Source organism: Aquarana catesbeiana, linkage group LG06 (genome assembly GCF_042186555.1).
Source record: "Aquarana catesbeiana isolate 2022-GZ linkage group LG06, ASM4218655v1, whole genome shotgun sequence".
NCBI lineage: Eukaryota > Metazoa > Chordata > Amphibia > Anura > Ranidae > Aquarana > Aquarana catesbeiana.
The window spans coordinates 251,055,589-251,071,232 of NC_133329.1; the positions used below are offsets into that span (position 1 = coordinate 251,055,589).

At 41.8% G+C, this 15,644-nt stretch overlaps 1 protein-coding gene across 2 annotated transcripts in view; it reads right to left on the reverse strand.

The window, feature by feature from the left end:
• Positions 1–15,644, reverse strand: part of ORMDL1 (ORMDL sphingolipid biosynthesis regulator 1) — an 85,740-nt gene that overhangs the window by 49,153 nt on the left and 20,943 nt on the right. Inside the window, exon 2 of one of the 2 annotated variants that reach the window (XM_073633186.1) lies at positions 1,488–1,670. The exons of the other annotated variant lie outside the window; for it this stretch is intronic. Coding sequence (XP_073489287.1) covers positions 1,488–1,543 — 56 coding nt within the window. The 5' untranslated portion in view covers positions 1,544–1,670. The remainder of the gene's footprint in view (positions 1–1,487; positions 1,671–15,644) is intronic. 2 annotated transcript variants of the gene reach the window in all.

Genomic DNA, 15,644 nt, shown 5'->3' on the forward strand with positions numbered 1-15,644 from the left:
GGTAGATCATTCTTCAGGAGGATGTTTGACAAATTGGTAAGGATAGGGCACATCCTCACCACCTGCTTTAATCCCTAGATATTAGCACCACTGTACTTGTTTGGGGGGGGGGGGGGATAGTGGCAGAGCCCCATTTCAGTTAAATAGGTCATGTTTAAAGGGTGATAGTGCCTGCCGAATGTGACTTGGGGGGGGGGGGGGTGATTTTTTTTTTTCTGGGCACCCCCAGGTGTTGGGTAGCTTTTAAAACATGTATCAGCTGTGCGTTTTTTTTACCAGCCCCCAAAATCACAAGGCTTTAGACAGAACAGTGTTTGATCAGCATTAATTTAAAACCCTGTACAGTAGAGTGAAGTTGCACTTTAAAAAAAGTAATTTGTTGGGAAAGAAAGAATGAAAGAAAGAAAGAAAGAAAGAAAGAAAGAAAGGAAAGAAAGAAAGAAAAGAAAGAAAGAAAGGAAAAGAAAAGAAAGAAAGAAAGAGTCAGCGAAATGTCAAGGAAGCAAACATAGTTGGATGTAAAAACTGCACTTGCAGGGGAAACAAATGCACCAATACATTGCCTAACAAATAAAAAATGTACCAGATGAATGCATTGAATGTGACAGCGTGGCCTTCTACACATTAGACACAAGAATCAGAACTTGCACATTTGAGCAAAGTCTTTATACATGTATACAGATATTTTCTGACATGCTGATCTCCAAAGAAGACAGAGCAGTCCCTTCAACCACCCATGTGCTGCATTGTACTGTCAGCTGCTAAAAATTGTGGAAGCTCAGCATTTGGAGCAAGCCGGCCTGACATCTCAATGCCTGTCTTTTTATTAGAGAGATATGTGCACAGGGCCCTCTGATTCCTATTGAATTGCATTGTAATCTATGGTTTGCCCCAACGTTGTAAAGTGCTGCGTAAACTGTTGGCGCTATATAAATCCTGTATAATAAAAAATTATGGCTGATGTTGAATTACATCAATTTGCTAAAACCATATATGGAATAGACACTAAAAGATATCAAAGAACAGGAAGGTTGTATATTGCATCTTACCGGTTTAAAATGTGGTGACTGCATTAGTTTTCATTTTTAAGAGAAATGCATTTTTTGCAAAGTACAGAAAATGTTGATCTTGCCTGAAGTCCAGTAACCTTGTAAACTCCTGTGAACTCTCAAGCAATGCCATCTGCCTTCCAAGCCATCTTTGGTAAACTACAAATCCCTTTTGCCCCCAATGTAAAGCAGATGAAGAGAAGGAGAGGTGTTAGAAGTCCAAATGTGTAGCACAACCTAGGGTTACAACATTGCTACGTCATAGATACAGTGGAGTGACCGCTTTCACCCCAGCACAGGAAGTGTGATACTATTCATTTTTTTATATATAGCATATACAATTGTGACACATATTGTAATTGAATGGTATTAAATATGACCTTTCCCTTTCAATCTACAGAACTGGATTTTCTGTAAAATGCAATACAATAGGGTTACCTGGAAGCCTTCTGTTGTACACAGGTGGTGTATAGAACACCCCCCAGATATGTCATTTCCTGCTTGTGTAATTGCCTTACTGATTTTCCCAGAAGTCTTCACCAAGATACAAGACAGATTTTGAGCATCTTCTGCAGTCACAAAGGGAAAAGAGATGCAGACCATGCCACTTTCCTCATAGCCCTGTAGGTACAGCAGCTGGCAATTATAAAAACACTCCTATAGAGAGTCACTAAGCACATGGACACAGACAAACAACTATATCTTCAGAATAACAAAAGGTAGGAATCTGCAACATAGTTTGTTAAATTTCCTGCAATGTACACAGATCACCTAGAGGGGGAAGGTTTTTTTCAACAAAAGTGGAGTTGCTCTTTAACCCCTTCCTGACTGGTGCACACCGATGTACGTCAGCAGAATGGCACGGCTGGGCAAATGGACTTACAGGTACGTCCATATGAATTCCCCACCGTGCCATTGCATGCGGGCCGGCCGGGAGCTCCGTGAGTCGGGTCGCGGGTCCCGCGGACTCGATCGCCGCGGGCATACCCGCGATCGCCTCACGGAGAGGACAAACGGGGAGATGCTGATGTAAACAGCATCTCCCCGTTCTGCCTAGTGACAAGTGTCACTGATCACAGCTCCCTGTCATCGGGAGCAGTGATCAGAGTAATGACACTGCTAGCCCATCCCCCTACAGTTAGTAATCACTCCCCTAGGACATACTTAACCCCTCCCCACCCCCTAGTGGTTTAACCCCTTCACTGCCAGTGTCATTTACACAGTAATCAGTGCATTTTTAATCGCACTGATCGCTGTATAAATGACAATGATCCCAAAAATGTGTCAAAAATGTCCGACATGTCCGCCATAACGTCGTGGTCACAATAAAAACCGCTGATCGCCGCCATTACTAGTAAAAAAAAAAAATATTAATAAAAATGCCATAAAACTATCCCCTATTTTGTAAACGCTATAACTTTTGCGCAAACCAATCAATAAACGCTTATTGCGATTTTTTTTTTACCAAAAATATGTAGATGAATACGATCGGCCTAAACTGAGGAAAATTTTTTTTGGGGGGGATATTTATTATAGCAAAATGTAATTAATAATGCGTTTTTTTCAAAATTGTCGCTCTTATTTTGTTTATAGAGCAAAAAATAAAAATCGCAGAGGCGATCAAATACCACCAAAAGAAAGCTCTATTTGTGGGAAAAAAAGGGCGTCAATTTTGTTTGGGAGCCACGTCGCACGGCCGCGCAATTGTCAGTTAAAGAGACGCAGTGCCGAATCGCAAAAAACGCTCTGGTCAGGAAGGGGGTAAAATCTTCCGGGGCTGAAGCGGTTAAGGAGTCTTGAGTCTTGGTTAAATGAGACACTAGTCACTCTATTAATGTCAACCCCGTGAATGTGCAAGGACCACTGGTGCCTAACTTGTAAGCATGTCCTGACATGCTTCTCCACAACGGTCATGGTTCCTTTAGCAACCTAATGACTTATCAATTGAAATATTGTACCAATATTCTCATGATATTATTAAAATGATATAACTTGTATATGAAAAAATCACCATAAATATTATATGGAATGCATTTGTCCAATAAAGTAAAAAATATTCTGTGTCAAACAGTACAAAATATAGTGCAATAAAAAAATTCAACATATTTCATGCATGTAGGGCCCATTCACACTAGGAACTGCATGTGAACCGCACAGGATTGCGCTGCGTGTTCCTGTGCTATTCACATGCAATTCTATGCAGTAAGATTTCAGCTCATTCCTTCACATACACTCCTGCCTACTCATGGGGTTTTGCAGCATGTAAACAAAGCTGCGCAAGTGCAGCTCAGTTTACATTGACGGCATGGTCTCTGTGTCTTGGGATGACGGACCGCTTTGCACGAGCAGAAGTTGCATCATCCCGCCTAGAGCTGCACAATTAATCAAGAATCGTTATCGTGATTAATCTTCAAGAATCGTTATCGCGATCTTGACTAAAGTGTTTCAGCAAAGAATTCTATCTGCTCTTCTGAAGCCACAGCCCTCAAAAGAAAGGAAGAGAAAAACTGGCAGTAGGCCAAGAAACAAAACATTCTTTATCAGTTGAACTTAAGTATAAACACTGTAACAATTTGTCAATGGAATAGACTTCCTGTGTAAGTGAAAAAAGTTTAACCACTTAAACACTAAACCTTTTTCTGACATTTGTTGGTTTCAAGTTAAAATCAATTTTTTTGCTAGAAAATGACTTAGAACCCCCAAACATATATATTTTTTTTAGTAGACACCCTAGAGAATAAAATGGTGGTTGTTGCAATATTTTATGTCACACTGTATTTGCGCAGCGGTCTTTCAAATGCAATTTTTTTGGAAAAAAATACTTTAATGAATTAAATAAAAAATCATTTTTTTTTTTGTATAATGTGAAATATTTTACGTCGCGAGAATCGTGAGAGAATCATGATCTTTTTATTCTAAGCAAAAAAATTGTGATTCTCAGTTTGGCCAGAATCGTGCAGCTCTAATCCCGCCCCAGCTAACGAAAATATCCAAAGGCTCTCGGGGAGAAGATGCCAGAACAGGTGAGGGACACCTCGTGGACTTAAAGGGCCTCATTTCCCTTTTAATTTTACACCAAGCCATTTCTCAACACCATCCTCCAGTCAACAGCCCTTTATGAATCTTGTGGCAAGTAGATTGGTGGAGTAAAAAACCTGGAAAGATAGAAGAGCTGCACTATTCTGGATAAAATGAGAATCACAATTTTTTTTGCTTAGAATAAAGATCACAATTCTCGCAGTGTAATATCTTTTACGTTGTACAAAAAAATTGGGCTAACTTTACTTTTCAGTTTTTTCAGATTCATTGAAGTGTATTTTGTCCCAAAAAAATTGCTTTTGAAAGACTGCTGTGCAAATACAGTGTGACACAAAATATTGCAATAACTGACGTTTTATTATGTAGGGTCTCTGCTAAAAAAATATATATAATGTTTTGGGGTTCTACGTAATTTTCTTGGAAAAAATACAGATTTTTTTTTAAACAAATGTCAGAAAAAGGTTTAGTCTTTAAGTGATTAAATTGACCTAATTTACAGACTGAAGTTTATCCCATTGATCTAAAACATGGGTGCTCAACCTGTGGCCCTCCACCTGTTGCAAAAGTACCATGAGACAGTGCAAAGCTGACAGTTTACAAGCATGAGGTATGATGGGACTTGTAGTTCTGCAACAGCTGGAGGGCCGCAGGTTGAGCACCCATGATTTAAAAAAAACAAACGATACAATGTTTATTTTTATCTCTCAGCGCTGAGCAATGTTGTAATAAAGTTTGCTGGCTGCCTTTTTTTTTTTTTTTTTTTTTTTTTTTTTTTTTTTGACAGCTGCCAGCAGACTCTGCACTGAATCGCGGAAATGCCAGATTAAGATTGGAGGGGGTTGGGGGATTTAACGATTAATCGTGCAGCTTTTTGGGCCACTAAAAAAAGTTAACATCAGTCACATAAGGGCCTAATCTTATAGGAAGGACTTTTTTAAACTTTAAGGGGTCGTTCACATGAGAGGCAAAATTGAACAGTCTAGCTGCAGTTTTACTGCTCAACTGGCCCTCTTAAATTGCTATTGCAGCTGGATAGGATTAAACACAAAAACCCACTCACTGTTGCGGCACAGTGTTCCAAATTTAAAATCCAAATGACTGGTGTCATATGTCATAGTTGGTAACGTGTGTAGAACTATGGCAACTGCAGATCTAAACACAAGCCAAGATGGCACCTTCCTAGTCTACATACTTTATTATACCTGTGATGTACCCTGTGGGAAGGCAGTGAGAACAGAGCAGACTGGGCACAGATGAATAAAAAGTAAGCTGAACAGGCTGATCAGCCAACTGTAAAAAGGAACTACACTTGCAATAATGCCTTGTCAGCTTCAAGATTCAAGTCATTACTTAGACCCCTTTCACACTGAGACGCTTTGCAGGTGCTATAGCGTTAAAAATAGTGCCTGCAAAGCGCCCTGAAACAGCGGCTCCATTCACACTGGAGCGGTGTGCTGGCTCGTCAGAAAAAGTCCTGTCATCAGCTTCTTTAGAGCGCATTAAGAGCAGTGAACTCCTAACAATGTGGCAGCACTGCTATAAGGCTGGCAAAGCGCTGCTGCAGTGGCGTTTTGCGGGTGGATTTAACCCCTTTTTGGCTGCTAGCGGGTGTTAAAACTGCACAGCTAGCGGCCGAATAGCCCTGCTAAAACGGCACTAAAAATAACACCGCTTTACCGCAGACGCCCGGGGCAGCTCAGTGTGAAAGAGGTCTTAGAACTGTATTTTCACAAGTTCATCCATGATCATTATATTCTTTGAAGATGATTTGCCCCAATGTGGTCCCAAGTCTGAGTATGTCCAGCAGATAAATCTTGGAAAATAGATAATAAACTGATTTATTCTCATGCAGGGTATACACGCTCCCCCCCCCAATCAACCAGCAAGTTGAAGGAAAAAAAAAAAAAAAAAATTATATTATGACTATGGACAGATCCCTGCATCAACACAAATGTGTGATACAAAGTTTAAAGCGCTGATCAAATTCTAGTTTTCCATGCATGGCCGTTTGACAGAAGCCAGTCGTTAGAATAATAAAGTACGTTTTTGTTTCCTTTTTACAAAAATAAAAAACATCATATTTAACCTGCTCTGTGCAATAGTCCCCCCTCCGGCACTCCTGGCTCCTCCTCTTCAACCAGTGCCCCCATAGGAAGTGGCTTCCTATGGGGGCACTCGTTCAGGCTCACTCCTAAGCTACGCTCCCTGCGTCTATAGACAGACACTGGGGCACGGCCCTGCTCCCTCGTCAGAGTTTGGTTGACAATGGTATGGATCTGCCCTGCGAGGCAGGACAGAGCAGAGATCCACTGCTCTCATGCACATAGCTGGATCGCAATAGGGCTCAGGTAAGTATTAGGCTCCATTCACACCTGGCCGATTTGAATCATGGGCCGGATTAGAACTTCTTTTGGGCGACACGCTCCCCGCAACTTTGTTTGCGTGATTTTGCCTCCTTTGAAAAAAAAAAAAAAATCACACCGCGTTTGGGGTGCCATTGAGAAATAATGGCATTGCAAAAGCGTCCCGCGTTTTTCCGTGATTATAGAATCGTGGCAATTCAAATCGCCCAGGTGTGAATGGAGCCTAAGAGGATACAGTTTTTTTTTTCATAGAATATATGAAGGTAAAACACTTGAGCCTTTAGAAGCACTTTAATGAAACCAAACATAGCTGACACTTTTCTGTTTCCATTTTAGTATAAACATTTCAAAATAGGTGCCTATTGTTAATAATGAGGCATAAAACTGCAGTTTGTTGAGTGGTCAAAAGCTGAATATCTGCAGAAAACCCACTTTTACCGTGGCTGAATATTTCTCTCATTATAGAAAAAGGCAGCTGCTGATGTAACAGACATTTGTTTTGCATTAGAAGCCAGCGGTCTGTGCACAATGATCTCATCCCAGGGGGTTGGAGCTGCTTATAGCAGTGCAAGCTGTAAGTCGGTAACAAGGCAAAAGCTGGCCAAAAATCTTACAGTCTCAAATATGATTTTAGTAGAGCTCAAGTGGGTTGATTTAAAGGGAACCAGTCACTAATTCAAATTCATAATGGACACCCCAGCCTGAGCACCGATCTCCAGCTTTTGAATCTTGACTATAGCAGTTCAGCTGGGGTAAGGTAGGTCAGAACAACTGACTAATCCTAAGACCCCTTTCACACTGAGGAGCTGTCACCCTAAAAAAAAGCACCTGAAAAGCTCATGAAAACCTATTTCCAATAAAATCAATGAATGCTTGAACACTGGGGCAGTGTGCTGGCAGGGCGGTGAAAAAACGTCCCTCTCCATTGAAATGAATGGAAAGCTCTTCAAAAAGAGCTCAGTGTTTTACTAGCAGTTTAGAAGCGCCTCAGTGTGAAAAGGGGCCTAAAGTGATTGTAAACAATCACCTTGTAAAACAACCCATTCAGTTTAAAATAGAAGTGACGTGAATGGAAAGACGTTTGTTTAAAAGATAAAAAACATTATAAACCCCTTTTTTTTGTAAGTGATCACATTCCCTCTGTTCTCAGCTGCATAAAGGCTGGGGGGTTGGGGGGGGGGGGGGGTGAGACAGCAGTACACTGAGCTTCCCAGTGAATGGCGTGTCAGGACAAGTCTGATCATTGGAAGAGAGCAGGCTTAGTTACCAGTACAGCTAGAGAACTGACCACAATGTGTTCTCCTGCTTAGTGCGGTCAGTTGTTAATAGGAAAGCAGAGGGACTGGCAGGAACACCACGTATTTCACACAAAGGAAGCAATACAAAGGGAACAGGAGACTTTTTCATACAAGTACATGGTACAGCAGGCACATATCTGGAATATGAAATGTTGGGGTAACAAACACTTTAATAACACACCCTTCCCTCATAGGTATAGATGTATAGCTACTTTCACAATGAGGTGCTTTACAGGAGCTAAAAATAAGGCCTGTAAAGAGCCTCTCCTGTCTCTCCAGTGTGAAAGCCTGAGTGTTTTCACACTGGAGCGGTGCGCTGGCAGGATGGTAAAAAAAAAAAAAAGTCCTGCAAGCAGCATCTTTGCAGTGCTGTAGGAGCGATGTATACACTTCTCCTAAAGCACCCCTGCCCATTGAAACCAATGGGGCAGCGGCGCTTTGCCGGGCGGTTTTAACCCTTTTTTTGGCCACTAGCGGGGGTTAAAAGCACTCCGCTAGAACGACGGTAACATGCCACTAAAAATAGCAGCGTTTTACTGCCGATGCCTGCCCTCCCCAGTGTTAAAGTAGCCTTATGCCTGCCATACACGGTTCGAATTTCGAGAATCGTATCAAAGAATTTTCGTACAAATTTTGCACCATTAGTGGGCTGCAACAACGGCCGATTTTCGTGCGGCAATCAAATTTGAGGAATTGGACATGTTGGAAATTTTTTGGAAAACAAATTATTTTCGAATCAGTGATGGGAGAATCGTGCGATAAATGTAATAAGAAAAAACAATTTACGGAGAGAAAAGAAGATTCTTTTCTGTAGCAACAGGAGGTGAAATTGAAGGCTTGGTCGGCCGAATTTCGAAAATCATGGTAGCACCATCGGATGACAAAAAAAAAAAAAAAAAAAGGGGAACTTTCTGATTTTGAAAATTAGTTAGAAATTCGACCATGTATGGTCTGCTTTAGGTCTTTTTATTTAGCAGCATTCTCTCTCGTTAGTACAGCGATCTCCCCTGCTGAGTTGTTGCGTTCTGACAGTGGGGTAGCACCCCTGCCAGAACACTCCGATTATTGTCTAAGGCCCCTTTCACACAGTCGGACCGTTCAGGTCCACCTGTCAGTTTTGACGGCGGACCTTAACGGGCGCTCCATGCTAGTCTATGGAGCGACGGATGTCAGCGGGGACAGGTCCACTGACATCCGACCCGGTCCGATCCGCTAAAAGCAGACGGATGCCCCTACGTTCGCATCCGTCACTGGCGGATCGGATAAAAGCTGATGAAAACAGACATGCTGTCCGTTTTTGTCCGATCTCTCCATAGGAAGCAGCAGCAGCACTGGACAAGCCCCTCCCCGCTCAGTGAGCAGAGAGGGACCTGTCATCCGCCGGCTCAGCGGAGATCAACGGAGAGATCTCTTGCTGAGCTGGCGGACAGAGGCGGACTCCGAGGCAGCGGATCCACCTCGTGAGAATGATGCCTGAGAGTGCTAAATCAGGAGCCGGTCGTTTTTCCAGCATGCTCGGCTTGCTTCTATCGGACCGGCTGCCTTACCCATGGGCCGAATGTTGACCGATTTTTATTGAACCGGTCGATGTCTCCCGATATTTTGCCCATGTGAACTAGGCATAAGAGATATGTTTAGACATGCAGGGAGGTTCACCGCCCCTCTGAAAAGAGCTCTGTGGTGAACACTTCTCAGGAGGTATTTGACTCCCATTGAGATCTCCCATACAAGGCTACAGAACTATGTAATCCCTGTGTTTGCCTTTCATTTATCACCGTTACTGCACAGTACACAAATAAAATTAACAAAAGAACAACTGGCTTGCTGCCAAATGTACCACGCATCTAACAAAATACTGATAGTGTGATTAGTATCTGCGTTTGGGTCATTTCCAAAAATACGTAAAATCCCAGTGGAAGTGGAGTTAATTTTTATTGAAATGAGGGAGAATTTAGAACCTTTAAAGTAGAATTCCAGGTTTACTATCACTTTAAATAGTTTGCTTGGGCCAAGCTGGCCTAAAATATTATTATTTCCAGGCCAAGCTGGCCTAAAATGTATTATTTCCAGGCCAAGCTAGCCTAAAATGTATTATTTTAGGCCAGATTGGGGCTGAGGTGGGTCCCAAACCCAGAGGAGGCCCTGTATTCATTGATAAAAAAAACACATGGATTCTTATGAATGGTGGAATGAGCAAAGATTGACTTTATCTATACCTGTCAGCAGACAGCAAGTGTCTCCTACTGCTGTTAGAACACAGCAATGTTTACTGTATGCAGCTAATACTACAGTTGTGTAACTCTTACCAAAAACGTCAATTACCAGTTTGTTAGCATTTTTTTCTTTAAATTGCACACTGCCTGCAGGGCAGACTAGTTCAGCTGTGTGTTAGGATTGTACAACGCCAACATGCGATGCAGACTAGTTTAGCCAAGGGTTAGCATAAAGCAACTCCAGCACATGTGTGGGACTTCCACTATCACTGGCTGCCCAATGGCCAAAGAAGCCACACTGGTCAAGAAGAAGAATCAGGGAAGGTGGAAGGAGTGACTCCAGGGAGTGAGGACCTGTCATAGATGGAGGACAAAATGAGTTCTTGCAAAGTATGGCAGATGCTCCTGGGGCCTTCTGGCAGCTTCTTTCTGCTTTAAAGAAAATTTCCCAAACAAGACTATAGATGACAATTAAAATGGAGCAGAGGTTCTCCACCGAACCCGAAAAAAAATACATTTTATAGGAAGAATTGCAATTTGAATGTATTCATTGGAAAAAAAAAATCGTATCTCCTAAAAACATGTTCTGCATTATCAGGAGCCTTTGTTTAATAAGTTGCTTATAAATTGCATAAAATCCCTCAAGCTTTAATCTCAAGAGAATACGAGTATTCAGTTCACTGCTTATATAACGCTTCTATTATTAATATAAATGCTTAGTCAGTTCTCCTCTTTGGACCTCTTGACCAATGTTTGCAGATACCACACATCTCAGCCACTCTCCTGGTATCTCTCTCTCTGGCATAGCGGGCTCCCAAGGAAAGGTGGAGGTCATGTGACTAGAGATGGGTTTTTGCCATTTTGCTGATAAAGAAAAAGATGCAGATAATGGTGCCTAAAAACGCACATGATTTTGCTGCTATTTTACTGTGCTTATGCTGCATTTTTCATAGGTTATGTGACTCAAAAACTGAATAAAAAATGTAACACGGTTGCGTAATTGATGCGTTTTCAATGCATTTCAACTGGGAGGTGTGCTTTTTCAAAGGACCAAAAATGCAGCAAGCAAGATTCTTAACACCACCCCAGAAGCGCTCCATAAAATTTAAAGGAATGCATTTGATTATATATATATATATATATATATATATATATATATATATATATATATATATATATATATATATATATATATATATATTTTTTTTTTTTTTTATTATTATTATACATACATACACACAGTATCTCACAAAAGTGAGTACACCCATCACATTTTTGTAAATATTTTGTCTTTTCATGTGACAACACTGAAGAAATGACACTTTGCTACAATGCAAAGCAGTGTACAGCTTGTATAACAGTGTAAATTTGCTGTCCCCTCAAAATAGCTCAACACACAGCCATTAATGTCTAAACCACTGACAACAAAAGTGTGTACGCCCCTAAGTGAACCAAATTGGGCGCAAAGTGTCAATATTTTATGTGGTCATCATTATTTTCCAGCACTGCCTTAACCTTCTTGGGCATGGAGTTCACCAGAGCTTCACAGGTTGCCACTGGAGTCCTCTTTCACTCCTCCATGATGACATCACGGAGCTGGTGGATGTTAGAGACCTTCCGCTCTTCCACCTTCCGTTTGAGGATGCCCCACAGATGTTCAATAGGGTTTAGGTCTAGAGACATGCTTGGCCAGTCCATCAGCTTTACCCTCAGCTTCTATAGCAAGGCAGTGGTCATCTTGGAGGTGTGTTTGGGGTCGTTATGTTGGAATACTGCCCTGCGACCCAGTCTCCGAAGGGAGGGGGTTCATGCTCTGCTTCAGTATATCACAGTACATGTTGGCATTCATGGTTCCCTCAATGAACTGTAGCTCCCCAGTGCCGGCCGCACTCATGCAGCTCCAGACCATGACACTCCCACCACCATGCTTGACTGTAGGCAAGACATACTTGTCTTTGTATTCCTCACCTGGTTGCTGCGACACACGCTTGACACCATCTGAACCAAATAAGTTTACCTTGGTCTCATCAGAACACAGGACATGGTTCCAGTAAAAAAAAAAAGGGGGGGGGGGGGGGAGAGAACTGCGCTAAGAATAAACACAAAAAACAAAAATAAAATTGGATGGACCAGTCCAAAAGCAGCAATTAAATGTGAGATATGGCACAAATGTAATGGAAAGGATAAAAATTGCGCCAATTATAGTCCTTAAAACAGATTGCAGGGCATGACAGTTCCAATAATTGTATGTGGCTGGAAAACTTCAAAAAAGCACACCCCAGTAGTATAATTACAAATAAGTGTACCACCACCTCATAGAAAACACGCCTACCAGATAGCAAGCAAATTTGGGCAGATGGCTTTAACCCAGCCCAGGCCTTTGCTTTCCACGATTTAACAGGATTCTGTATACAGGTTGATACTCAAAATAGATACCATGAGATCCGTAGCTCCGTAGGAGATGATTTACCAATCAGTCCAAAAAAGAAAAAATAATATAGACCATAGTGTGATACTGCATTGTATACGGAACACCCCAGTGATTTTTGACACAAACAAGTGCACCGCCACCTTACAGAGAGGACGCTTACCAAATAGCACGCTGAAATAGACCTACGGCTATCTGGTAAGCGTGCTCTCTGTAAGGTGGCGGTGCACTTGTTTGTGTCAAAAATCACTGGGGTGTTCCGTATACAATGCAGTATCACACTATGGTCTATATAAATTTTTTTCTTTTTTGGGCTGATCGGTAAATAATCTCCTACGGAGCTATGGATCTCATGGTTCCAGTAATCCAAGTCTTTAGTCTGCTTGTCTTCAGCAAACTGTTTGCGGGCTTTGTGCAGCATCTTTAGAAGAGGCTTCCTTCTGGGACCATGCAGATCAATTTGATGTAGTGTGTGGTCTGAACAGTGACAGGCTGACCCCCCACCCCTTCAACCTCTGCAGAAATGCTGCCAGCACTCACACAACCTCTGGATACGATGCTAAGCGCGTGCACTCAACTTCTTTGGCCGACCATGGCGAGGCCTGTTCTGAGTGGAACCTGTCCTTTTAAACCACTGTATGGTCTTGGCCACCGTGCTGCAGCTCAGTTTCAGGGTCTTGGCAATCTTCTTATAGCCTAGGTCATCTTTATGTAGAGCAACAATTCTTTTTTTTTCAGATCCTCCAGAGAGATCTTTGCCATGAGGTGCCATGTTGAACTTCCAGAGACCAGTATGAGAGAGTAAGAGCGATAACACCAAATTTAACACACCTGCTCCCTGTTCACACCTGAGTCCTTGTAACACTAACGAGTTACTTGACACCGGGGAGGGAAAATGGCTAAGTGGGCCCAATTTGGACATTTTTACTTAGGGGTGTACTCACTTTTGTTGCCAGCGGTTTAGACATTAATGGCTGTGGGTTGAGTTATTTTGAGGGGACAGAAAATTTACACTGTTATACAAGCTGAACACTCACTACTTTACATTGTAGCAAAGTATCATCACATGAAAAGATAATCAAATATTCACAAAAATGTGAGGGGTGTACTCACTTTTGTGAGATACTGTATTACTGTGTTTTGAGTTATGGAGGGGAACCGCACCCAGCCTTTAATCCAGTGTTAGCAACCAGGTCCTTCCACCGACCACACGAGGCGGACTCCGCTTCAACGGGGTCCGAAGGCTCAGCGGGAGATCTCTCCGTTGATCTCCGCTGAGCCGGCGGATGACAGGTCCCTCTCTGCTCACTGAGCGGGGAGGGGCTTGTCAGGCGGCGCTGCTGCCCATGGAGGGATCGAATGAAAATGGACAGCATGTCCGTTTTCGCCAGATCTCACCCGATCCGATAGCGACGGATCCAGACGTAGGGCCATCCGTCTGCTTTTAGCGGATCGGATGGGGGTCGGATGTCAGCGGACATGTCTCTCCGCTGACATCCCTCGCTCCATAGGCTAACATGGAGCGCCCGTTCAGGTCTGCCGTCAAAACTGACAGGCGGACCTGAACGGTCCGATCGTGTGAAAGGGGCCATATATATGGAAATAAAGTTCGAGAGGTTGCTGCACTTAAAAATTCTGTAACTTTATTTCATGAAATCTTGGAAAAAGATTACAAAGCAAACAAAGTCATTCAAGACAAAATAGTTACGATACGTAACAAATTATTATTATACGCGATTTATATAGCGCCAACAGTTTACGCAGTGCTTTACAATGTATAGGGGGGACAACACAATTACAGTACAGTTCAATACAAAAGGTACAGGAGGGCCCTGCTCATAGAGCTTACATTCTGAAGGGAGGGGATGGTGGTACAAAAATAGCTGCAGAGAATGATTTGATGGGGGTGGCTCAGGGACAGTTATGTGGGTGTGGGATAGGCTTCCCTGAACAAATAAAATAAACAAATAGTTTTAGCTTTCAGCTTTAATTTCAGGGTATTTACAATCCAAATCAGGTGAACGGTGTAGGAATTACAACAGTTTGTATATGTGCCTCCTACTTTTTAAGGGACCAAAAGTAATGGGACAATTGGCTGCTCAGCTGTCCCACGGCCAGGTGTGTGTTATTCCCTCATTATCCCATTTACAAGAAGCAGATACAAGGTCCAGAGTTCATTTCAAGTGTGCTATTTGCATTTAGAATCTGTTGCTGTCAACTCTCAATATGAGATCCAAAGAGCTGTTATTATCAGTGAAGCAAGCCATCATTAGCCTTATGTGCCTTAGGGAGGCACATATACAAACTGTTGTAATTCCTACACCGTTCACCTGATTTGGATGTAAATACCCTCAAATTAAAGCCAAAAGTCTGTAGTTAAAGCACATCTTGTTTGTTTCATTTCAAATCCATTGTGGTGGTGTATAGAGCCAAAAAGACTAGAATTGTGTCAATGTCCCAATATTTATGGACCTGACATTATATATATATATATATATATATATATATATATATATATATATATATATATATATACACACATACACACACATACATACACACACACACACATACACAAACACATTTTTTAGCAGAGACCCTAGGGAATAAAATGGCAATTATTGTAATATTTTGTCACTGTACGAAAGAAATACACTTTTAAAAAAACTAAACAGTAAAGTTAGCCCAATTTTTCTGTATCAAGTGAAAGATGTCACACCGCGAGAATCATGATCTTTAGTCTATGAAAAAAAAAATCGTGATTCTCATTTTAGCCAGAATCGTGCAGCTATAGTAAGCAGCCACTTTTACCTTCACTTCCACTGGATGTTTGGGGAGCCTTTGTCTGCCCGTCTTCTTTGTTGGAGTCACTTCAGGAAGCATCATCCCTTTCTTTTTCCACATTTGTGGACTTTTCATCCACTTGTTGATTTTTTACAAACACATTATCACTTATGTATGGATTCTTTTAAGGACTGTTTTATTAATATCTGGTTTCACTTATTTTTTTGTATTTACTTTTCACTTGTTTATGATAAGCGCAGCACTTTGTATGAACTACCTGAGATGATAAACAGGATGGAGTATGTAACAATTCCCAGATAACCTGGGCAGTAATTGAGATTTCAGGATATGGTATCTGTATTCACATTAGGAGGTCCAGTCGGTGAAAACTTATTGGGCCTTATGCACACTGGACATTATTTTATCGTTATAAAAATTGGCAGTAGCTTTGCAGTGAGTTTTTCAATGAC